The sequence below is a fragment of the Littorina saxatilis genome, linkage group LG17 (assembly GCF_037325665.1).
Source record: "Littorina saxatilis isolate snail1 linkage group LG17, US_GU_Lsax_2.0, whole genome shotgun sequence".
Lineage (NCBI taxonomy): Eukaryota > Metazoa > Mollusca > Gastropoda > Littorinimorpha > Littorinidae > Littorina > Littorina saxatilis.
In genome coordinates this window covers 37,233,699-37,259,531 of record NC_090261.1, presented here as the reverse complement: position 1 = coordinate 37,259,531, position 25,833 = coordinate 37,233,699, and the positions used below count along the sequence as shown (strand labels likewise).

At 39.9% G+C, this 25,833-nt stretch overlaps 2 protein-coding genes across 3 annotated transcripts in view; one reads left to right on the top strand and one right to left on the bottom strand.

The window, feature by feature from the left end:
- The first annotated feature begins 349 nt into the window (after positions 1 to 349).
- On the top strand, positions 350 to 15,002 carry LOC138951819 (alpha-ketoglutarate-dependent dioxygenase alkB homolog 6-like). 2 transcript variants are annotated; one of them, XM_070323373.1, is made up of 5 exons: positions 350 to 502; positions 1,059 to 1,188; positions 2,060 to 2,106; positions 2,433 to 2,537; positions 2,973 to 3,697. In XM_070323373.1, the coding sequence occupies exons 1-5, from the start codon at positions 467 to 469 to the stop codon at positions 3,513 to 3,515; spliced, it is 861 nt and encodes a 286-aa protein (XP_070179474.1). In that variant the 5' UTR covers positions 350 to 466; the 3' UTR covers positions 3,516 to 3,697. The 2 variants fall into 2 exon arrangements, with proteins under 2 accessions (XP_070179474.1, XP_070179475.1); XM_070323374.1 differs by lacking the exons at positions 1,059 to 1,188; positions 2,060 to 2,106; positions 2,433 to 2,537; positions 2,973 to 3,697 and adding exons at positions 9,871 to 10,095; positions 10,696 to 11,193; positions 11,480 to 11,612; positions 13,297 to 15,002 and having other exon boundaries at positions 362 to 502.
- Positions 15,003 to 18,161: 3,159 nt separating this feature from the next.
- LOC138951818 (uncharacterized) overlaps positions 18,162 to 25,833 on the bottom strand; it is a gene marked incomplete in the record, with an annotated part of 19,722 nt that continues 12,050 nt past the window's right edge. The window contains 3 exon segments of the mRNA XM_070323372.1: positions 18,162 to 20,204; positions 21,521 to 21,723; positions 23,574 to 23,743. Of these exon segments, the coding sequence (XP_070179473.1) occupies positions 20,004 to 20,204; positions 21,521 to 21,723; positions 23,574 to 23,743 (574 nt within the window).

Sequence of the window (25,833 nt, the reverse complement as noted above, 5' to 3'; positions counted from 1 at the left end):
AAGGGAAGTGTTACTGTTACTGTTAGTGTTAGATCAGTAATTCCTTGGTAGAATCTAGCACTGTAGCAAGACAAAGACAACAGAATCAGAACTGAGATAACATTTAAAGCATAAATCAAATAAAAGACAAACCCTGGCTGAGTATATAGCGCAGAAATAGTCGGTGGAACAATGTAACTCAGTTTGATTTCACTCCAAAACTGTCAAACTGCATGTTTATGCTGCGAAGCACCTAGGCTTTGCAGGATGCTTTCCAGCCAAGTTAGCACATGCGCGACGAACAAAACTCTGGATAAGGAGATTGTTCATTGGTCAATCTAGAAAAGTATCCAATTGCAGAAGGCGTAACATCCGATTGAAGGAGGAATCCTTCAAACCGGAAGCATGTGTTTTTTGAGACCTGGCATGACCTGAATTTTTCTAATCGATTTCTTTGCATTCTGGTTCTAATCATAGATCTTCAACAATGGAATCTGCTCTGCAGGCCTACAGAGTCAAAGAAGTAAGGGCTGACATCACGAGTCATGAAACTTTCTTGATAAACGCGGTGTCACATTGTTGTTCGTTTTGTGTAGATCTGTTTTCGGTTGAGAAACTGAAAGTAGACAGTGTTTGGGAAGTTGTAGGCAAGTAGGCAAGGCACAATGGCAAAGAAGGGACACACACACACACACACTGATAGGGACATTTATTTTTCAATTGCGTGTGTGTGTGTGTGTGTGTGTGAGTGTTTTGCTTGCGTGTATTGTTTGTACAGAGGTCTTTTCATGGTTATTGTTCTGTAGTCATCTTCATAATTCATTAACCCCACTGCCCCCTTGACTAACGCATACTGTGTATACATACTCCGTTTTAAGACCCAACTTTCTCAAACTTTCTGTTCATGATCTCAGGACATTTACCTCCACTTCAAGACTACCTCCCATTCAAGACCTGGTTTCCTGATATTTTGGTGGTCTTAAAAGCGGGGTATTATTTTCTAATCATACCTTTTTTTTAAAGTTAAATCTTTGTTACATTTTAAATATTGTTAAAATGTTTGGCTGTTGTGATTTAAGGCACCACCAAGTGTTTTCTACTTTCCCAATTTTATAACTGAGGAGGAAGAGCATCTGCTGCTTTCACGTGTGTACAATGCACCAAAACCAAAGTGGACTGTGTTGTCCCACAGAAGATTGCAGAACTGGGGTAACTATGCATACTCTGATATTATAATTAATAGTAATAATAGTAATTAAAAGTATTAATAATTAATATTTGTTTTGTTAATTATTTATGATTAAATAAGCACAGTATATTATTTTATATATTTGAAAATGTAGAGCTGCTGTTGACCACATTGTAAAATATGAATAGATTTGAAAATTTACCACATCTTTTAACTTTGAAAATAATGTTAAAATAGGAATGCCTGACTAGTTCATAGCCATCTAAAAAAAATTGCATTAAAAGTAGAATTAGTACCTGTGTTCTCTCAGTTCAATACCTCCACAGCAACCCCCCGCGGGTTAGGGGGAAGAATTTACCCGATGCTCCCCAGCATGTCGTAAGAGGCGACTAACGGATTCTGTTTCTCCTTTTACCCTTGTTAAGTGTTTCTTGTATAGAATATAGTCAATGTTTGTAAAGATTTTAGTCAAGCAGTATGTAAGAAATGTTAAGTCCTTTGTACTGGAAACTTGCATTCTCCCAGTAAGGTAATATATTGTACTACGTTGCAAGCCCCTGGAGCAATTTTTTGATTAGTGCTTTTGTGAACAAGAAACAATTAACAAGTGGCTCTATCCCATCTCTTTCCCCGTCGCGATAAAACCTTCGTGGTTGAAAACGACGTTAAACCCCAAATGAAGAAAGAAAGACCTCCACAGCATGCAAACATTATGGATTTCATTTTGTTCTTTTTTTTCTTTTTCATACTTCACTTCAATCCAGCTCAACATCTTAACCAACCCCCCTCACCCCCACCCCCCCTCCCACCTCCATGAACCTTTACTGTGCATAAGATAGCTTAACATTATTAAGATTATTTATTTTTGTTCTTTTTGTTTTTATTTTCCAGGAGGGCTACCAGGTCCAAAAGGCATGGTTGCAGAGGATTTACCACAGGTCTGGACTGCTGTTTTAATTAGTTGCTAGTAATAGTATAGTAATATTTGATGTTTAATAATATGTGAATGAACAGTAAAGCATCATCATATTCATAATTTAGATGCTCAGTCCATGTGTGCGCATGTGTCTGTTAATACAGTATTCAGACTCGTCTTCAGACTTTAATTTTCATTCCCACATCCTTGCTCAGTGTAAAGAAGTGTAAGAAATGTGTAATTTATTCCTTATTTATTTATTTTCTAGTGAGAAGATGGATATATGGTACCTTTAAGTGTGATTTTGTATGTTGCATATTAAATACATCTAATCAAATTTGATTTCAGTGGCTGTTGACATATGCAAAGAAGATCTCTGATGTTGGCGCCTTTGAAGGGAAAATACCGAATCATGTTTTAGTCAATGAATATGAAGCTGGTCAAGGCATAATGGTGAGTTACCCTTTGTGTGTGTGTGTGTGTGTGTGTGTGAGTGTGAGTGTGTGAGTGTGGGTGTGGTTGTGTGGGTGTGGTTGTGTGTGTGTGTGTGTGTGTGTGTGTGTGAGAGGGAGAGAGAGATACAGTAAGTGCATATATCTAGGAGCTTCTTCTTCTTCCTCGTTCACTTTTTGTGATTTGCGTGATGCAGCGCTTTTTGGCACCCAGGGGGTCCCGCATCTCCGGCTTCGGCCATGGACGTTGATCAGGGGTCCCTCCCCTAGACCAATTGCCTTCCTGGGCTGTTGAGCTTGGTCTGCCCGTATATCTAGGAGCCAATTCAGACCAATGTATTTAACAAACCCACTTAGTTCAAATTGTATCTCTGTTTATCTAAATTTTTATATTTGTTTCTAGAGATGTGTTCATGAATTTAAATTCTTTTCTCAGCCCCATGAGGACGGCCCAGCTTTTTACCCAACGGTATCAACAATTAGCTTGGGATCACACACACTCCTGGACTTCTACTACCATCTCAAAACTGTGGGAGGGGATGATCAAGGAGGTCAAACAACTGTTGACGCAAATGGGAATCAGGGAGACGAAGCATCAGCCAGCGTCAATTGTTCCGAACAAACCGGTACATGTCAAAGCCACTGTGGTTGTGACATTTCATCAAAGAAACTTGACGAGACAAAACGTGTCTGTGCCATGAAGGCAGAACAGGGAGACTCTTCGTTTGAATGTCGACATTTTTTGTCTTTGTTGCTTCAGCCTCGTAGCCTCGTGGTGCTGCAAGATGACATGTACAAAGTTCACCTGCATGGCATTAAAGAGGTCACCGAGGACACTGTGACGGAGAAAATTGCCAACTTGGACGTGCTTCCGGAAGTTAAGCTTGGCGATGTCCTGCAGAGAAAAACCAGAGTGTCGCTGACAATTCGTTATGTGCCAAAAGTGTTGAAATCAAAGCTGATTTTTGGTAAAAGATAATGTTTCTCCCTTTACAGCGTGGTGTGTATTTATTTTGTCCCTTTGCTTTGTTTTGTTAAACATGAATGCTTGAATCTGCATTGTATATATCTGCTAAACAAGTGAATCAATATGCAGGAGCCAGATGGCACATAGAAGTTTTAATTTATTATGCAAAAATACAGCTCTTTTCAAGAAATACATACATACATGTACATGTATACACTTTGAAGAGTGTGTGTGTGTGTGTGTGTGTGTGTGTGTGTGTGTCAGAAGTGTGTGTGTGTGTGTGTGTGTGTGTGTGTGTGTGTGTGTGTGTGTGAGCATGTATTTGTGTGAGCATGTGTTTGTGTGTGTGTGAGCATGTGTACATGCATGTGTTATGCCTTGCTAGCAAGATATGATTTTCATGGCCTTGACTTAGGTTCGAGTATCAAGAAGCTTTCAGTTGTCCTTGAATATTGAGGTGATATCGAGGCACAACAAAGTTTATTTTGTTGCCATATTTGGTTGAGAAACATCACACCTTTTTAATACCTGTGAATTCTGATCTTAAGTTTCAATGCAGAGGAAAGCATAATTTGTAGAATTAAGGCCATGTGAGGGCCAAATCGCTATTTTCCATATATGATGATCAGCACTGTTTGTGTGGCTTTTGTTATAATACTGATGGTCTCTGAATTAAAAAACGTTAATGTGTTTGTTTATTGTGTATGTCGTTGCTATAGAAACAGGAAAGTAAACAGCAGCCATATTGGATTTTAGGAACCGTTTTTTCCATATCCAAATGCTCGATTTCTGTCCAATATTTTGCATAAATATAGATTTAGATCATATCTACAGATTTACCATTTATTTTTTCTGTGAGTATTACAGTTATTTAAAAAAAATTTTTTTTATCATAATGTTGAAATTTTGCGTAAAATTTAATATTAAAAAAATCGTAAAGCCAACATTTCTTTTCCGATTCATTATTCAAATGGTAACTCTGTAGATAGTATGTGAAAGTACAAGTATGCAGAATTTCACAGAAATCTAACCAGTAGATTTGAAATCATGTTGTTCCCAAATGTCAAAACATGCAAACTGAGGAAAAGGCAAAAACGCACACAATTTGTTTTGAAACCATTGATAGTTGTAATTAAACCCAAAATACATACATGTATCACCAAATTCCACACTGAGGAATGTTTTTCACACCTTAGAGACACCGTTTAAAAGTTAGGGAAGACATAAAACATAAGTTATTTCAAACATGTGCAGTACACCTGGAAAATTGTTTGTTCCGAGTTACAAACAATGCATACACACACTCCCAATCACGCATGCACACCAAAAAAAGCTCGCTCACTCGCTCACATTCACACACACACACACACACACAAGCTAGCTCCAAATTACGAAACGTACCCAAGTCATCAATTGCACGCGTACAATAACCACAATATATATGAGATTGAGAATAATGTTAACCACAATAACAATGACAAGTCGCCTAAAGCGATATAAAAACATTTAGTCAATCGGTATGAAACTTAAATATCAACACCACAAACCAGTCATCACCAAGACTACGAGATACATTTAGATAGTCTCAGCTAACAATACCGAGACGTATCACGCTCGTCTCCGCAAAGCATGAGACCATATATATGTAGTACTTACTAAACCTATTTTCTGTAATTATGAGCACATTGTTAGAGTGAACATGACATTTCTATATATTTTTGAATTCAGGAAAAAATGAGGAATGCAATGCAGTCAAGGTTTAATTTGTTACTAAAAATTAGATTTTAATGACAACTTTAACAAGCAAACTCATTAATTTATTTTTAAGATTTTGAGCTGAAATGCAATACCATAGTCCGGACTTCGTCGAAGATTGCTTTACCAAAATTGCAATCAATTTGGTTGAAAAATTAGGGTGATACAGCGCTGCCTCAACTGCCTAAAAAAATCCGGATATGACGTCATCAAAGACATCTTTCCAAAAAATGGAAAAAAACATCTGGGGATATCACACTCAGGAACTCTCATGTTAAGTTTTGTCAAGATTGGTCCAGTAGTTTCCTCGGAATCACTTTATACACACACACATACACCATGACCCTCATCTCGATTCCCCGTCTAAGTTAAAACATTTAGTCAAAACTTAGAACATGCCTGCAGCATATGCAGGGCCACCTTCCAGCTGAACAAGTTCTTCCAGTCTCTCTGACTTGGCTGCCCGCACTTTGTCTCTCCTTTTACTTTGCTTGTCTCTCACAGCCTTCAGACTGTTCCGCACCCTCTTGTGCATCCTGGCTGCTCCAAGCCTCTTCATGTGATGTCCAGTCTAGAATCCGAAGAACTGGGCAGAGTCGGCAGCAGCAGCAGGTCCAAAGTTGAACTCTCTAAGAGCTGTACCAAGTCGTTTACTCACATGGTTCGCACACTCTTCCTTGTCAATGTGAATATCCTCACCATAGGGCTTGATGTCGTTGAGCTATGTAAAAGTCTTGGAGTCACCGTCCGACAGTAGTGTTGTGTAGCGAAGCTTGTTGGTGTTCACCGATCAACGCCATATGACACGGGCTGCTTCCACCTCCATCATCCCTGATGAGCCTGCAAACAAGAACAAAATAAGAAATGTAATTTGCAAACAGAGTATTTTTTAAGTGTGTGTGTGTGTGTGCGCGCATGTGTTATTCACAGTCATTGTCCAGCTAATACTTCAATTATAATTAATGCGGAAAAAAAATGAAATAAACATGGAATTACCAAATTACTGAATATTAAATTTCTAGCAGCAGGTATAGGTGCACTGAACATTGTTAGATTGTAAACGTTAAGCATAATGCATTAATTAATACCATTTGAACGTTTTTAAATTACACTTGTATTGTGCCACACATACATGTACTATTTGCCATCCCCTGACCACTATTCTAGCTCCCTCAGTTCTGGGAAGCCCGTTGATTCTGAAGACTTGTGAATCTCTCTTGATGCTGTAGATACAGCTCTCTCTCTCTCTCTCTCTCTCTCTCTCTCTCTCTCTCTCTCTCTGTCTGTCTATCTATCTGTGTGTGTTTTCTTATTATTTTCATCACACACATGCACTCCCCCACGCCCTGAACTATTCAAGATACAAATTGGATTTTTACGCATGTGTTACAACTTTCATTATTATTATCATAAATTGATGATCTGTCTTTATGACGCTTTTTTTTTTAATCCATCATCCATGCCTTTGGTTTTGGTTTTCAGTTTCACTGGAATGCATGGAAAATAATATCCACTCATCACTATTACATTTACTTGTAATTTGCTATATATTATTTGAGTAAGTTGCTTAAATTTGAAATAAACTCTATTCAAATATGTCTGTGCAAACAGATATAATTTACCTTTATAGTTCACCTCACACTTGTCCAAGTGGTCCACGAGCCAGGCCGCATACTCCTCTGGCTTTTCCTGAAACAGCTTCTGCCCCGTAGACTCCACACCTGGCAGTAGGTACACATGACATGGGCATCAACACAGAGTCCAGTAAGTAAGTCCACAACACACCCAACTCCAATGTGCGAAGAGTGTCCACCAGTAAGCCAGGTGCCATCATAGCTCACAATAATGTTCAGGGTGTCGTCGACACCAAGAGTAGTGCCACAGTATCTTGCATGAACTTCTCGAACATATGCAACAGTGTCACTGAACACATGCTTCCGGAATTTCTCCAGTTGTGTGAATAGTTGGCTGGCATGAGTATGACTATGAAAGGTCTTGTGGTGAAGTCCAGCTAAATCCATGTTTTCACAGAAATTTCTGAATGTGGTGGCTCCCAGTCCACAAGCAAGTGAGGAATACACTGCCTGTCTGTTCATGTCGAACACTTTTGTCTTGGCCTTAAATTTTGTCGCAAGATACTGTTCATACACAGGCTCTTCGCACGAAGAACAGTTCACCTGGGCAAATACTGCCAAGCCACTTGTTGGTCTGGAGTCTGTGCAAAGAGACAAGCACTTGTTTTTACACTGTGGACAGCACAGACTTGCAACCATACTGTCTACTTCGGCAAAGTCTACAACACCCCTCTGGGTTTTTACCATGGTTTCAGTAGCAGCAGATGACTTAGTGTCAACTCCACCGGACACAAACCTCTCATACGATTCTTTTTTGAACTCACTTCTTGTCTTCGTGCCGAGAATGTTTTCAGTCGAAGGAATCGACGCGAGCACTAGCAGACGACCCCAAAACCGGCACTAATTCTGCCACGTCAGCCAGCACAGAAGCTGATTGCGCTGATTTCTTCGCCTTCCATTGATTCTTCACTTGATCTGTCCTCTTTTTCGTAGATTTTGGGGCTCCTCTGGTTGTTGATGGCTTGGTGCGAACCATTTTTGCACAGGAGCGTGTACTTTCACTGCTTGTAAACAAGCGCCATTGTTGTACCACGTGACCCCGGTTGAACGAATCAAGATCACATCATACGTCATACTCTCCGTATAAGGAAGTTGGCGTAGATTGACCTACATTGAAAATGTTCCGTTAGAGCCGAAGTAGTCCGGAAAATAACGAAACAACGGTCACATGCAAACAGGGGAGGCTATGTAGCAAGCAACGTCATGCAGTGTTCGCCCTGTCGTCTGCTCAAATTTGCTGATCAAGGTGTTGAAAATCGGCAATAATAAGGCAAGTTCAAGACAAATGAACGCAATCAGGCGAGGGTTGGTGTATTGAATTTATTTTTATTGCACAAAAAAAACATGTATATGCAACATCAACGGCAGAAATTGAAAGAAAAATGACCACAGTTTTCCAAACAGTCAAAATGTCTAAATGCCCAAATCTGCCCAAAAGCTCAAAAATCACCCCCGCACATCCCCTTAACCATTCTGACGTTCTGACGAACGTTTGACTTCTGTCGCTTTTTGCATTCAAATAAAATACGCCTACCGTTTGTAGTAAATAAATGCTTTCATATCTTTGTTTGATTTTTCATGGAAATTTGTTTGAAATCAAGTTTAAAAAGCTGTTAAGCTGGCTTGAAAAAAGTAAGTGAGTGATGTACACGATCACACCAAAAAAAATCGAGATGGCGGGTCAAGCATCGGATCGATTCAACTTTTCAGTCAAAAACACATTAACGTCTCACCGAAGAATTATTTCATATTCCTGATGTTGGGCATGCCATCTTTGAGTGATAATTCAAGCCCCCATTTCTTTGTGTCTAAACAGAGTTGTACTTGTGCAGTTGTATCATTATTTATTGCACACAACACTTGTACATAACAAAATGTCAACAACAATAGTGGTTGCTATTGATAAAGATTCCTTGTTTACAGCTTGAGAACCAATTTTTAGTTGATGCTGTTGTTGTTTTTATTATTGTTGATTTTGCTACTTATGGCGGTTGCTCAAATTGGTTAACTGGGAGTTGTATTCTTAATTTATAAGATGCTGTTTTTATCTGATGCTGAAGACATATTCTAAGCGATAGATGTGTTTTGTGGATGAGTGTGTGTATATCTGTGTGTATGTGATAGAGAGAGAGACTGACTGATTGATCTTTATTTTAAAAGGATGAAAGGTTTAAGGCTTGTGATAAACAAATACACTGTACAACATGTAATAATAATATACGCAAATAAACAAGAGAAAAAAACCCGACAAGCACAAAAATATTGAGTACAATAGGCATAAAAAAATACAGAATAGAGGAAAAGAAACAGTAAAGTTTTATCAAGCTGAGTTACACAGAGATTTTTTGTGTATAATATTTTGAAGTCCTTGATATCAGTTACTGTTCCCATTGTCCACTTTTTTGGGTGTTAACTCTTGTAAAGGATCAGCGACTCTTGGTTTACTAGAGCAGTGTACAATACATGTATGTAGTATATACTTTAGAACTTGGGCATATCTTAAGTAGCTGAGACTCATGCAGTTTTGTCTTCTGTTGGTGTCTTACTTTTGCTTTCTTCTTTTTATTTTTTAAAATTTGTATTTCTTTTTAGAATTTTGTTTGTTTGTTCTCTTGTTGACAAAGTACCAAATGAATCCTCCTCTTTTAACATGTACACACACACCTATAGCTGGTCAGTGGATGAAAGTCGGCCTTACAAACTAACACATTTTTTTTTCATCAGCTACACGGTACCCATAAGCCATTGCGGATCTAAAATTCGAGCAAAGCGAGTTGTCCTTGACCTCGTTGAAGTAAAAAGTATGGACAGGAGTTTTTTGATTTTTGAGTCTATATTCTGGGTAAATCTAAACCACACTTCATATCTAATATTTATAAAAAAAAAAATTCTGTCTGTCTTCTTGTGTCTAAATTTGTTTTTAGTCTTGAGATATGGATTGAACGTAGTTCACTTCCGTCAGTTCGCTTTTTTTCCAGTCAGCTCTTTTGCACGACTACCCCGCGAAAGCAACAAAGCAGAAGTGGGAAGGAACGCTAGAACACCTTCAGACAGCCTTTTGATAAGTTACTGAAAGTCTTCAAGTATGCCGAAAAGGTTGAATCCTTTTGGTGACAGCTCTCCATTGCAGTTCAAAACACACATTGGCCCGAAAGAGCTGGCGACAGGCAGCAGACAGGAAGAGCTGATGAAAGATGTGTTCGGTAAGTTGATCGGCGTGAAACACACACTTCGTGCAGACAGCTAGCATCAGCCTCAGATTTTTCCCAACTTTGTTTTGAGCGCATACAGTTATTTCTGAAACGTTGAATCATTGGGTCTTGTGAGCGTGTCGAAATAACATGATAAAACCCACTGTCGCGACTCGAGTGACCAAAGTTGTTCTAGGGCAACACTTTCAGTTTCTCAGGTCATCCTCGATTGGCAGGATAATCTTGCTTATCAATATCATTCTCAAAGATTTGTGGTGCAAATAAAAACAGCATAACAGTTAAAATGTAAGCAGTTTAAACAGAGGGGATAATAAGGCCAGAAGGAGATACGGTCTACAGACCATTAGATCATTGTGCTATTACAATTTACATGTAGTATACATGTATTACAGTTATTGAGAGTTTTACTGTCTTACAGATGAATTTACAGCTACTAGACCCACATGGTTGACTCTATCAAGCTAAATGACCCAGCCTGAAGAGATCTGATGTGGTTGAGGTAGATAGATTAAAATAAAGAGATCGATCGGAAGAACAAAAGTGGTAGTAACTTAGTAAGTCTATTTTATAACTGATCTGTGATCATTTCAGACAAAACTCGTGAAATGCTCTTCACAGGCGCCCAAAGAAGCATTGACTTGAACGACAATCACATGCAGTCTATGGTGCCTCCTTCTCAAAGCGCTTTGGATGCATCAACCAGATTTGAACCCATGCAAATGTTACTTGACGGCACAGGATATCTGGTATCCCCTCTACCCATCCCCAGCTCGTCAACGACTAAACACTGCACAGAGTTCAACGGCTCAGTTGATTGTGGCAGCAGTGCCACATCTCTCAGGAGTCAAACGCCTGTGACTTCCACCCCAGCAGTTTCGGGTCAGCTGCGCTTGGATTCCAAGGGGCACCTGACAGCCCCCCTGCATGATGATGCAATGGACTGTGACAGTGACATTCAGGTGACAAATGGTGGTGCCGTACCTGGAGCGGGTCACTCTTCCTCTGCATGTGGAGGGGCGAGAGGAGGATTGCACAAGTTCGGCTTCAAGTCTACAAAGCAGGCATCGCAGAAATCTGGGGGAAATCGAGGTAAAATAAATGTTGTTTTGTTATTGCCAGCAGGTTGAACTTATTCTAATTTCCATCTTAAGCTCAATTTTGCATACTTGTATAAAGGTAAGCCGTGTATGTGTGAAAATGACTAGATTTCAGTTAGTGAAAATCAAAAATGATAGAATTCCTAATGCCTTGGTGGCTAAGATTTCTCTTACCTTGTGTGATATGTTTTTCAGAGTGAGAGTAGTGGTTTTGTTTTCACCCAACGAGCTTATGCCTTTGATCTATGTCTAACTGACTATGTCGTATCTTTTTCTAGCTTTATGTGAGACATGCCGACAGATACCAGGAGGACGTCGCTGTCAGTTCTGTGAAAGAGCTGTATGTCAAGGGTGTGTTCGACAGTGTGACAGCTGCAGTGACTACTTTTGTCAGCTTTGTTCGACACTAAAGTAAGTTTAGCACACTTGTATCTTTTCTTCTTCTTCTTGTCGATCACACTTGTTATATTGTCAGCCCCGACAGCGAGACGAATGATGCCGTCTTCTCCAGGTCTTCCTTTCCTCCGTACAGCTTGCAGTGGAGGGAGACTGCAGTATCTTTTGAAATCCATTGTGACGGGCGCAGTGGCCTAGTGGAAAGTATGCCTGCCTCCCAACCGGAAGATGCAAAGAACATGAGTGTATGTGTGAGTTTCAGCCCATGAATGCAGAAGACGAAGAACAGACCTGGGAACCCATACGATTTCGGCGTATTTTGTACGCTTGATTGTCGAAAATACGATCAGTACGGTCGATGAAAAATAAATACGATCAAACAAATTCATAGACTACTTTTCTTCACAATCGTAACTTACAGGCAAGAGAATCTTCCGCCGTTTGGCGGAAATCCGCCTTATTGATGAGCCCCAGGGTCATTTCTGAGATCGGTGTAAATCCGTTGTGAAAATTTGGGGGGGGGGGGGGGGGGTTACGGTACTTTCATCCGCGTAACAGCTTCCATCGGCGATAGTTTATTCTCAATTGGCGTATTCTTATTTGGACTGAATGTTGCTTGTACGAAATTTGCCGAGTAGAACCCGAGGATGATAAGAATGCTGTCGGAAACAGCCGAGCAAGTGGTTTTATGCTTGTTCCGGAATTTGTCGAAGATTTCCGAGCGCTTTCTTTGTTTTTACGGATCGTGCAGTTTCTAGACCACGCGCCATTTTGGTCACCATGCATCGACAAATTACGAAAAGCGATAAGGCCCTTGCGGCCGAAATCGACTCAAGTGTGAAAAACAAATGGAATTTTGGTTGGCTTGAGGAGAGAGTGAAGACTTCGATCTGGTTGACGAAAGGCAAAGTCTAATAGAAGGAACACACAGTGGAGCTCTCTGTTAACGATTTTGAACACATTGGTGAGAAATTACTGCAGCTTCAAGTACACTGTTTTGTAAAGTTATGGTGTCTCCTGGTGCACGTTTTAGGTGTGGAAAATGCCAAAAACCCTCAGCTTCAGGGGGCAGGGGCCTATAGCGGCCCCCGCACCCCCGCATTATTTTCCTCCTTTTTGATGATTTCCTGTTCCCATGCCTGAACTTAAACCAATCCAGTATTTGGGAGGTTTGAATGATGTGTGGAGTACACTAATTTTTCTGAAGTTTCTTTGAGAATACTACAAGTGCAAAACAGGGGTTCCCAGGTCTGGAAGAACTTTATAGTACTTGTAGTTGCATCAATTTTGTTTGACCCTGAAATCTAGCACTGAGCATCATAGCCTTGTCCCACCTGTTCCTGCCAACATTCCTTCGAGTTCAACTGTAGTGTATTGCAGTTGATCTTTCCGCTTTCAGTGTGCGAATCAGCAAGGGAGAGTACTCATTGTTAGAGGGTTTTTGTTTCATTTTTTTGTGTCTCTTACGTGTCATTCTTCAATAAATTTAGAAAACTCCTTGGGTTAGTTACCAGAGAAGATTTTTTGGGGGCTCGGTTTACACCCGGGTGAAGCCAGGCCCTGATTTCTAGTTATATATAAACCAAGGGGACTGACTGGATAGTGTGTGATGTGTTGAAATAAAAAGATGGAGTCATTTGTAACCCCTGATTGTTTTTCTGTGCACATCCTAAAATCTGTCCTTTATTTCTGTTTTCAGTTATGATGCAGCCATGGAGAGAGCCTTCTGTCTAAGTTGTGCTGGATAGAGAGCTGTTGCTGTTCAGGACTTGTTGAAAGTGTTGTGAAGCTGGACTTACAGTTAGACAGCAGTGGAAGGCGCAGCCGTAGTGCTACATTGACATTCACTATGGCTTCACTTGACGACAGTATATTGGTGCTCTATAGCCCTGGTGTCAGTAATTGATTGCTTAGTTTAAAGCATCAAGACTTTGTCATCTCTGAGAAACGTATGTCTGAATGAGAGAGAGTGTGGCCGATAGTCTGTCTGGTTTTGTGTAAAACGTCAGCTGACTGATCACGTATTTGATTATTCTTTTGTATCGTGCAAGGAGTTTTGAGACATTTAACTGATTGATCATGGGCACCATTTTAGACTTTTATGATGCATGATCTCATGCCTACACTATATTAGTTCCAATTTTGCATCAAGTAAACATTCAACAAAAAAATCATTTGTGTTAACTGTTCAAACTATATTTGTTTGTTGTTTTTTGTACATGGCATTAAAGTTTATGAGGTGGTTTTTTTAAAGGTATTTGGAAAGCAATTTTTGATACTGGGGTTACCTGTTTAGTACATTCTTGCTGAGTATTACTAGTTTACTATTGTAGATTTCTATCTGACTGTTTATTATTAGTTCTTTGGGTTTTTTTTAGATGTGGAGACATCGTCTGATTTCCTTGCGCTTTGAAGGTGCACATATATACGATAGTTGTAACTAATAATGATACATGTACAGTGGTGAGTACACAAAGATTGATTGCTGTGGCACATTTTTTAATAGTGCCCAATGCAAAAGTTAATTACTATTATCGCTTGGTTGAATTTTGACTAGAGATTCCGATCCGAGTTTTGAAGCTCTTTTGGCGGGAGGAGACAATCTCGGCATTGCTAAAGCCGCCATTTTTCTCAGTGGATGCGATTTGTCGATGCGAGGAAGTTTGTTGTGAAAACCGTTGCAAATTTCGCTTCAAAATGCCGTACATCAGTGAGGATGACGATCACTCTAAGCTTGAGAAACTGGAGGCGGGTATAAAAAACAAGTGGAAGTGGGAATGGCTAGCAGAGAAGAATGACACAAACACAGAGCATCGAATTTGGCTGAAGAAGATCGATTTGACTGGTACGGGGTTCTGCATCATTTGCTCCAAATCTATCTAATACGGGAGCAGCGGGAAAAAAGCACTACTTCTGCATGCTAATCACGAGTTTCTCTCCTCTGAGTGACACTGATGGTCGGTGATGTTTTTCCTTCTTGCCTGTGTACACACTATAAGACTGAAGAGACATGTGGCAAATGCTGTCCCTATCTTGTGTGGTTCCTCTCTGGTGGACAGTGAAACCCAGTTATGTTTTCTACCTAAAGTCTTAACCTGAAAACAAGAGATATTCTAAATGATGTTCTGTTGCTCCCACCATCATTTCCCTATCTAACCTCAGGGGTGATGTTGGGGTGTCAATGTCAAGTACATAATGCCTCATAAATAATGTTGTCAGATGGCAACATTGATAAGGTGGGATGCTATGTTATATTAAATTACAATGTGTCTTGAGTTTATGAATCTGCAAAATCAAATAAATGTTGTACTCCATAGCTCTTATTATTACTCAAAATATCTTCCAGAATGCACCAGATAGCATAGATTTGCATCTTCTTTTTACAAAATTTCCGGGGGGGGGGGGGGGGGGCATGCCCTAGAGGGCTTGGCACTTTGTGCTTGCGGGTTGCCCGCTTCGCGTCCAACTTTCAGTTTTTTTCTTTTGGGCCAGTAGCACCCATGTTATTAACATAAGGAATTTGAAGCTTGATTTTGTTTGGGTGATTATTTCAAGTAAGAATTAGGTTCTTTGGGATAACGCAATGAGTGTTAGGAATAATGTACAGAACATGGTTTGAGATAACCAAATTAGTGTTAGGAATAATGTACACAGCATGGTTTGAGATAACCAAGTGAGTGTTAGGAATAATGTACACAGCATGGTTTGAGATAACCAAATTTAGTGTTTGGAATAATGTACACAGCATGGTTTGAGATAACCAAATTAGTGTTAGGAATAATGTACACAACATGGTTTGAGATAACCAAATTAGTGTTAGGAATAATGTACACAGCATGGTTTGAGATAACCAAGTGAGTGTTAGGAATAATGTACAGAACATGGTTTGAGATAACCAAGTGAGTGTTAGGAATAATGTACAGAACATGGTTTGAGATAACCAAGTTAGTGTTAGGAATAATGTACACAGTATGGTTTGAGATAACCAAGTTAGTGTTAGGAATAATGTACAGAACATGGTTTGAGATAACTAAGTTAGTTTTAGGAATAATGTACACAGCATGGTTTGAGATAACCAAGTTAGTGTTAGGAATAATGTAGAGAACATGGTTTGAGATAACTAAGTTAGTGTTAGGAATAATGTACAGAACATGGTTTGAGATAACTAAGTTAGTGTTAGGAATAATGTAGAGAACTTGGTTTGAGATAACCAAGTGAATGTTATGAATAATGTACAGAACATGGTTTGAGATAACCAAGTGAATGTTAGGAATAATGTACACAGCATGGTTTGAGATAACCAAGTTAGTGTTAGGAATAATGTACACAGCATGGTTTGAGATAACCAAGTTAGTGTTAGGAATAATGTAGAGAACTTGGTTTGAGATAACTAAGTTAGTGTTAGGAATAATGTAGAGAACATGGTTTGAGATAACCAAGTTAGTGTTAGGAATAATGTAGAGAACATGGTTTGAGATAACTAAGTTAGTGTTAGAAATAATGTAGAGAACTTGGTTTGAGATAACTAAGTTAGTGTTAGGAATAATGTAGAGAACTTGGTTTGAGATAACTAAGTTAGTGTTAGGAATAATGTAGAGAACTTGGTTTGAGATAACCAAGTGAATGTTAGGAATAATGTACACAGCATGGTTTGAGATAACCAAGTGAGTGTTAGGAATAATGTAGAGAACATGGTTTGAGATAACTAAGTTAGTGTTAGGAATAATGTAGAGAACATGGTTTGAGATAACTAAGTTAGTGTTAGGAATAATGTAGAGAACTTGGTTTGAGATAACCAAGTGAATGTTAGGAATAATGTACAGAACATGGTTTGAGATAACCAAGTGAATGTTAGGAATAATGTACACAGCATGGTTTGAGATAACCAAGTTAGTGTTAGGAATAATGTAGAGAACTTGGTTTGAGATAACTAAGTTAGTGTTAGGAATAATGTAGAGAACATGGTTTGAGATAACTAAGTTAGTGTTAGGAATAATGTACAGAACATGGTTTGAGATAACCAAGTTAGTGTTAGGAATAATGTACACAGCATGGTTTGAGATAACCAAGTTAGTGTTGGGATAATGCAGTGTGTGTTTGGAATAATCTACAGAACAAATGTTTGGGATAATGCGGTGAGTGTAAGGAATAAAGTGCAGAACAAATGTTTGGGATAATGCAGTGAGTGTTTGGTATTATGTACAGAACAAATGTTTGGGATAATGCAGTGAGTGTTTGGTATAATGTACAGAACAAATGTTTGGTATAATGCAGTGAGTGTTTGGTATAATGTACAGAACAAATGCTTAAGATAATGCAAGGTGTGTAAGGAATAATGTACAGAACTAATACTTCACTTGTTGTATCCCTTCCTTCTTAGTCTTCATTATATGGATTGATACAAGTACACTTGACTTATATTGAGTTGTGTTGCGTGATGTACTTACTTGTTTACGGAGAAGATTATGTTGAAGTACTCCCGCAGTGGGGCACTGCGGTTATGAAATTAAAGGCCCCTCCTGTTTTTGGAACCGCAGGAGCTTTCTAGTTTGCTGTTAGGTAGATTTTTGGTTCCTCTTTCCTGTCATGCTCTCTTTTTCTTCATGAATTCTTTTCTTTTTTCTGCCTTCTTGCTCATTCACCTGTATTTTTTCCAAAAATCTCTTCTCTTGCCGCTTGTCTCGCGATTCATGTATAGTTTAATCTGTTAGTGTTCTGATGTAAGCCCAGCAGTAGATAGGTTAAGCCTATTTTAACATACTGGAAACTGGTAATCTTCCAGTAGGTATTAATTTAGTTTTACTAAAGCCTGCTGGGACACAAGTAATGGGTTAGTGCATTTGTAAACAGGAATCGCTTGACAAGTGGCCCCCTTCATCCCCCCCTTCCTCGTCCTGATATGGCTCTGCGTAGTCGGCTGGACGTTAAGCAACAAATAAACAAACAAACAATGTTGAAGTACAATTTTGTAGTATGTGGTTCCTTTGTGAGTGTATGGCTGATTAGGCAAAGGTGGGAACATTTTGTATATTTCTTTTTTTCTTTGTCAATGTACACCTGATTTTGGTTATGCAAGCAAAGATAATACCAAATTTGATTAAAATGTTAACTGCATAACATGAACAGAAGTTTTTGAAAAAAATAATTTTCTACTAATGCATCATACAGGTTTTTTGTTTTGTTTATTTGAGACTGTTTGTGTGTGTGTATTGCAGTGACAGACCACTTCAACAGAAAATTAAATATGAACAACAGACAATGTTCAGAAAAAAAACTTGGGGTGCGGGAGAGTTGTGCCCCTTTAGCCTTAGTAAACAGTGCTGCTGATAATTGGAGGAAGGGAAAAATAAGCTCTCATGAGAAAGTTTTTGACGGAAAAGGGCATCACATAGAGCAAACACTTAATAGAAATAACACCTCGATAGAAGCTACTTCTGAAAATTGTCTATTCACATGCTTTGAATCAAAGAACAACAAAAAACACCACATAATTCAGCTCAAGAAAACACATAGGTAAACAATAGGAATTAAATAAAAACAAACGGCGAATGCAGAAGAAGAAAACAAAGTTTGATAGTTTATTCATTTGCCTGCTCATCATCTTCTCACATTCATTCAGGACCAAAATCACACCACTAAACTTACAGAAAATGTAGAAAATATATTCCAGTAAAAATCGTGCATCTAGCCAAACGCATAAAAAGCTATTTGCATTCAGTGATTCAATATAATAACTAGCATACTAGCTGCGTTCTCACTAGCCTATTCCATTCAGCAGGCATGGCATAAAACTGCTACATGTAGAAAAAAAAGCAAACGTTTGTACAAGATGGTCAACAAATCTCTGTCGCTGAAATCAACATTATCAAAATGAATTTGTCTAATTCATTGTACCCCGAAATCATTCACAAATGAAAGATCGTGCACATCTTACATTTTAATGAATAATATAATGCGTTTCTGTAAGGAATAGATTGTGAACGAAAAACTGAGGCTTTATGTGTTTGCACCTTTGTTTTTCACAAGAAGAATAATGCTTTGTTTTATTTGTTTATATATTGCAATAAGGGAAAAAGAAAGTCTTGTGATGAATCATAACAAGTGTTCAATGATGATTTATAAAATTTTTAATTAACCATTACAATACCAAGATATTTTCAAACTGTAGATAAAAAAATAAACGCCAGCTTCTGTGTACACCAGAGAAACAAACATGCTATGTACATAACTATATGTATTAACAGAAAAACTCCATTGAGGTTTCATGTTTTTGGCACTTAGGTAGTGGTAACTGTGAGCAGTAAGCATTAAAAGAAGAAAACTTTAACATGGGGGCGAGAAAAGCTCACAAGAGTGTTTATGTTGCTGCGAATAAATGAAAAGATAAATCAGTTACTTCTGAAAAGTGGTAGATTTACTATCGATGTTTTGCTCGGCATCATAATTAAGTTGAAAACCAGCTTGGGGCAAGCAATCACGACATTTCAGTGGATTTTGTTTTTCAAAAACAAAAACAAAATAAGGCACAATATGAAGTGGATATTGCATAAACTTGATGCAATGCTTCTTTGGCTTTCAAAATCATGCACATCGGAGCCCATTATTCACTGTGAAGCCATAATCACTTGCCTCCGCTTTAAATGATGCAAGCCATACAGAGTTATTTTTGGAAATCATGTACATGCATTGTATTCTGGTTGAACCAAATGATAACCACACAAGAGAGTAAGGAGCAGATGACAAATAGTTGACAAAGTTGAATTCATGATGTCACCTGTATGTAAATTATACATGTATTGAGGAAATGACATTTTGCAATGAGATTTGCGAATGACATCAAAATGTTGGGAAAACCCCTCATGGCAACTTGGGAGAATGCTGAAGTCATCTGTATGTAAATGACACCTAGGAATTGAAATTTTACAAGGATGACCAGAGACTTGTAAATGACACCAAGAGAATGAAATTCCTCAGTGCATGTTGTGCGAATTCTGATGTGCACGAGGCGAACAAATTTAAGGATCATGAGAGACTTGTGATTGGCATCATAATGATAAAAATGCCTCTGTGCATGTTGGGTGAATGCTGATAACAGAGATGTGCGAATGACATTAAAAAGATGGAAATTGCTCAGTGCATGGTAGAATCAAACGCCGATGGCAAAGACTTACGCATGCCATCAAAAATAAATGACACCTAGAAGACGAAATTTTGTAAGCATAATCAGACTCGTGAAAATCATCAAACTGATGAAAATCCCTCAGTGCATGTTGGGGTAAAATTTTACAAAAATAATCAGACTTATAAATGACATCATAATGTTGGAAATCTCTCGGTATGCTGATGTCATCTGTATGTAAATGCAAATCGGAGACTAATGAATCGCATCAAAATGGCTGAAGACCCTCAGTGCATGTTGGGCGAATGCTGATGAAGCTGGGCGACAAAGTCTCGGGCAGTGGTCAGTGACTGACCAGGGTCCAGATGAAGCACCAGGGTGGAGTGAGTCCCCCAGGGAGGGAGGGCCACCCCCATCTGGATCACACGCTCATTGAAGGAACGGGTCATCGGGGGTGTGGAGTGCCAGCGTCGGTTGCAGCAGGCAATCTGATGAACACAGGCACAGCAAACAATGAGTGAGGTTGAAAAGTTTGTGTAAAAGAGACAGTGCACACATGCATGCACACACACACAGACACATGCACGCACGCACACAAATGCAAATACACGCATATGCACACACACACCCACGCAAGCATGCACACACACACTTACACACAGAATCATGAATTTTGATGGTAACTTTCAAAGCTTAAAAATTTTAGTAAAGAAGAAATAGATATACATGTATTCATTAACATAAAAATCTGTTTAATCAGTGAATACAATCATAACCCTGGCATGACATTTTCTAAAGATAGATCACTCTTGAGATCTCCGATTGCACAATTTTGCCTAATCATTCTAAACATTCTCTGCATATGTGTAGGGGGGGGGGGGGTGTGTGTGCGATGCTTGCAGGCCTGTTTTTAATTACACTTTTTTACATTTAGTCAACTTTTGACTAAATGTTTTAACATAGAGGGGGAATCGAGACGAGGGTCATGGTGTATGTGCATGTGTGTGTGTGTGTGTGTGTGTAGAGCGATTGAGAGTAAACTACTGGACCGATCTTTATGAAATTTGACATGAGAGTTCCTGGGTATGATATCCCCGGACGTTTTTTTCATTTTTTCGATAAATGTCTTTGATGACGTCATATCCGGCTTTTTGTAAAAGTTGAGGCGGCACTGTCACACCCTCATTTTTCAATCAAATTGATTGAAATTTTGGCCAAGCAATCTTCGACGAAGGCCGGACTTCGGTATTGCATTTCAGCTTGGTGGCTTAAAAATTAATTAATGACTTTGGTCATTAAAAATCTGAAAATTGTAAAAAAAATAAAAAAAATTATAAAACGATCCAAATTTACGTTCATCTTATTCTTCATCATTTTCTGATTCCAAAAACATATAAATATGTTATATTTGAATTAAAAACAAGCTCTGAAAATTAAAAAAATTAAAAATTATGATCAAAATTAAATTTTCGAAATCAATTTAAAAACACTTTCATCTTATTCCTTGTCGGTTCCTGATTCCAAAAACATATAGATATGATATGTTTGGATTAAAAACACGCTCAGAAAGTTAAAACGAAGAGAGGTACAGTAAAGCGTGCTATGAAGCACAGCGCAACCGCTACTGCGCCAAACAGGCTCGTCACTTTCACTGCCTTTTGCACTAGCGGCGGACTATGTTCAATTTCATACTGTGAGTTCCACAGCTTGACTAAATGTAGTAATTTCGCCTTACGCGACTTGTTTTCTTTTTCTTTTTTACAAGTTCATGATCTCATGTCTGAAACTACACATCCAAACTCACCCCAAAACAGGAACAAAGACCACAACACATGGCAGGTTTAGGGGTGATCTTGGTCTGTGCGGAGGTCCCGATGTGGACCTCCACCTCCGCGCTGTGGAAGCAGGAGAGAGGGAGGTTCCTGAACACCACGCTGCTCTGTTTGGACACCTCCAGCTTGTACCCCCCGCCCTTCTGCACATCTCCGTACGGCTCCAGGTTCGCATCTGAAGGAAAGAGGGGGGTAAAGACGTTAACATTTTGCAGTGGGAAGATGAACAAGTCTTGATGGTGGATAGATAGTGATTTGGTTGATTGAAGAATTGTCCGTGCACACATAGACACAAACTTATACTTATTCAGACACTCTTACATCCCACACGCTCTCATTCCCATAATTTCTCTTTCTCCCTCCCCCTCTCTCTCAAACACACACACACACACAACCACACACACACACACACACACATGTACGCAAGTGTCAAGCACCCAGAGAGAGAGAGAGAGGTACAACGTGAGTGAGAACATACAACTAATTCAAGAAGGTTTGTACATTGTGTTGCCGAAAATATATCATCAACTCCCTTTTCTGGCATAATACCTTACCCAGGGGCGGATCACATCATTTTTAAGGGGGGGTTTTCCAAATTTCTTTTAGGGATAATTCGACGACGCGAAGCGTTTAGTTGAGGGCGCGAAGCGTTCGAACCTCCTAGGGGCGTCAGGGGGCATGCTCCCCACCCCCACCCCCGGAAAATGTTGATAAAAACAAGGAAAATGGAGCAATCTGGTGCAATCTGCCTTCCCCCCGGAAAATGTTGATAAAAACAAGGAAAATGGAGCAATCTGGTGCAATCTGAGCCACAAAACTTCCCCTATTACACCTTCCAAAAAGTACATTTAAGATGACAAATTTGCATCCAAACAAGGACAATTGACCGATCTGGTGCAATCTGAGCCAGCAAATAACCCAACTACTTTCCAAAACTGTCACTTAGAAGACAAAGGCCGGCTCCTAGGGGGGTCCCGGGGCATGCCCCCCTGGGAAAAAATTTGATAAAAATCAAGGAAAATGGAGCAATCTGGTGCAATCTTAGCCATCAGTTTTTCTTTGTTTTCAAAAAAAAATTTCCTCATTTTTTTTCTCTTCTTTTTTTAGGCTGGGGGGGGGGGGGGGTTCCGGAAACCCCCCATGAATCCACCCCTGACTTACCCCCCCCCCCCATCAACCCCCAATCCGCTGCCTCTTTTAATTCCACTACTAGTCTATCAAATGAAGATCAGAGCTCCCACGGAAAAAACAAAAGCAAAGGTGTTGGTGAAACAGATTAGGTGTTGCAAGGGAGAGAGATAACTGGCAATGAGAAAATAGTCCTGTCTATTGTCAGGATAGCATCTCACTCCAGCTGGTGGTGATAGATGCTAAAAGGCTTGAACTGCGAAGGAAGATAAGGAATATCCTGGAATGTTTTGTTGGTGCAGAAGGTAGGATGAGAAAAGGTGGTGGCAGGCAGGAGTGTGGAGGAGGACGAAAAGTGTGTGTGTGGGGGGGAGGGTGATAAGAGTGTGTGTGTGTGGGCACATGACTGTATAGTGTGTGTGTGTAAATGTGTGCGCACGTGTGTGTGTGTGTGTCAATCTTTCCGTGAGTGATAATTATGTCTGCAAAGAACCTTACATTGTTTGTCTGTTCCACTGATTGGCTTAGGTGAGGAGGAGAGAGAAAAAACACCACGTGATGGGCAGCTTACTCCGTGGGGGGGGGGGGGGGGGGGGGGAGGGAGAGAGAGAGAGAGAGAAAGGAGAAGAAGAGAGTGGAGAAGCATAGGGGGGAGGGGGGGCGGGGAAGAGAGAGAGAAATGAGAGAGAATGTGCATGTGGATGTATCCATCCGTCCGTCTGCCTGTCTGTTTGTCTGTCTGTGATTGATGTGTCTCAGAAAAGACCTTACACACTGACCCCCCCCCCACACACACACACACACACACAAACACGCACGCGCGCACACAAACACACCGTGGCACACAAACACACCGTGGCACACACACATACACACACACACGGGCACATAGGCTACCTGTGTAGACATCGGCAGACAGCAGAAGTACACGATGGCTTGTCAAACACAAGCGCCCTCTGCCGTAGGGTTGACGCATAATTTTCTCCCCTGTCTCGTCTTTGAACTCGATGTGCATGTAGTGAAGCCAGCATCCACCGAGCAGCAACATCTCTCCATCCTCCAGCATACCTGGTGAAAGATTGTCATGTTTATAAAAAATAAAAAAAGCCTTACTAATCTTTGCTTCATTCTTCAGACAGGAGTGTAACTTTTTTGTATTTGATAGATTACAAAGTTAGGGTTTGTCTGCTAGACGTATGCGTATCCGGCCAGCACTGAAGAAAAAGACGATGTGCTGAATCGAGAGACGTTGTAGAGTAGGATGTTCCTCCAAACACATAAATGTAATTGATTAGCATAGTTATAAAGCATTTTCGAGAAACTTCTTCTTCTTCAGCGTTCCAGAATTGTCTGGTTAGGCTACGTGTGAGCTCGTTTGCCCATTTGGGTTCCCCACACTATACTCTGAGAGCATAGTCAGCTTCACTCCCCTTTCGTTGAGTAGGCATGCTGGGTATTTTCGTGTTTCCATAACCCACCGAACTCTGACATGGATTACAGGATCTTTTCCGTGCGCACTTGGTCTTGTGCTTGCGTGTACACACGAAGGGGGTTAAGTCCCTAGCAGGTCTGCACATACGTTGACCTGGGAGATCGGAAAAATCTCCACTCTTAACCCACCAGGCGCCGACAGCGACCGGGATTCGAACTCACGACCTCCCAATTAGGAGGCCGACGTCTTACCACCACGCCACTGCGCCCGTCTTTTCGAGAAACGCATTGAAGGCGCGTCTAAATTATAATACCGTAGAACCCTCCTTTGAAGACCTAAACAAAAATCCGAGAAAAGCAGTTCCAAACAAGTCGCGTAAGGCGAAATTACAACATTTAGTCAAGCTGTCGAACTAACAGAATGAAACTGAACTCACTGCATTTTTACAGCAAGAGCGCAGGGGCGGATCTGGGGGGGGGGGGGGTGCAATGGGTGCAATTGCACCCCCCCCCCCCCCCCCCCCCCAGCGGGACAAAAAAAAACAAGTCGCGTAAGGCGAAAATACAATATTTAGTCAAGTAGCTGTCGAACTCACAGAATGAAACTGAACGCAAAGCCATTTTTCAGCAAGACCGTATACTCGTAGCATCGTCAGTCCACCGCTCATGGCAAAGGCAGTGAAATTGACAAGAAGAGCGGGGTAGTAGTTGCGCTAAGAAGGATAGCACGCTTTTCCGTACCGATCTTTGTTTTAACTTTCTGAGCGTGTTTGTAATCCAAACATATCATATCTATATGTTTTTGGAATCAGGAACCGACAAGGAATAAGATGAAAGTGTTTTTAAATTGATTTCGACAATTTAATTTTGATAATAATTGTTATATATTTAATTTTCAGAGCTTGCTTTTAATCCGAATATAACATATTTATATGTTTTTGGAATCAGCAAATGATGGAGAATAAGATAAACGTAAATTTGGATCGTTTTATACATTTTTATTTTTTTTTACAATTTTCAGATTTTTAATGACCAAAGTCATTAATTAATTTTTAAGCCACCAAGCTGAAATGCAATACCGAAGTCCGGGCTTCGTCGAAGATTACTTGACCAAAATTTCAACCAATTTGGTTGAAAAATGAGGGCGTGACAGTGCCGCCTCAACTTTCACGAAAAGCCGGATATGACGTCATCAAAGACATTTATCAAAAAAATGAAAAAAACGTTCGGGGATTTCATACCCAGGAACTCTCATGTGAAATTTCATAAAGATCGGTCCAGTAGTTTAGTCTGAATCGCTCTACACACACACACACACACACACACAGACACACAGACACACAGACACACGCACATACACCACGACCCTCGTTTCGATTCCCCCTCGATGTTAAAATATTTAGTCAAAACTTGACTAAATATAAAAAGAAGAAAAAAAGAAAAATGTATCACCTGAAAATAGCACTTTACACGCTCAGATTGCACCAGATTGCACAATTTTGCTTCCTTTTTAAAAAAAAATTCCGGGGGGGCATGCCCCCGGACCCCCCTAGCATGCTCGGCGCTTTGCGCCATCGGTTCGGCGCTTCGCGCCTTCGCTGATAAGATACAAAAAAAAAAAAAAGAACTTTGCACCCCCCCTTTCAAAACCCAGATCCGCCCCTGGAGCGTATACTCGTAGCATCGTCAGTCCACCGCTCGATGCACAGGCAGTGAAATTGACAAG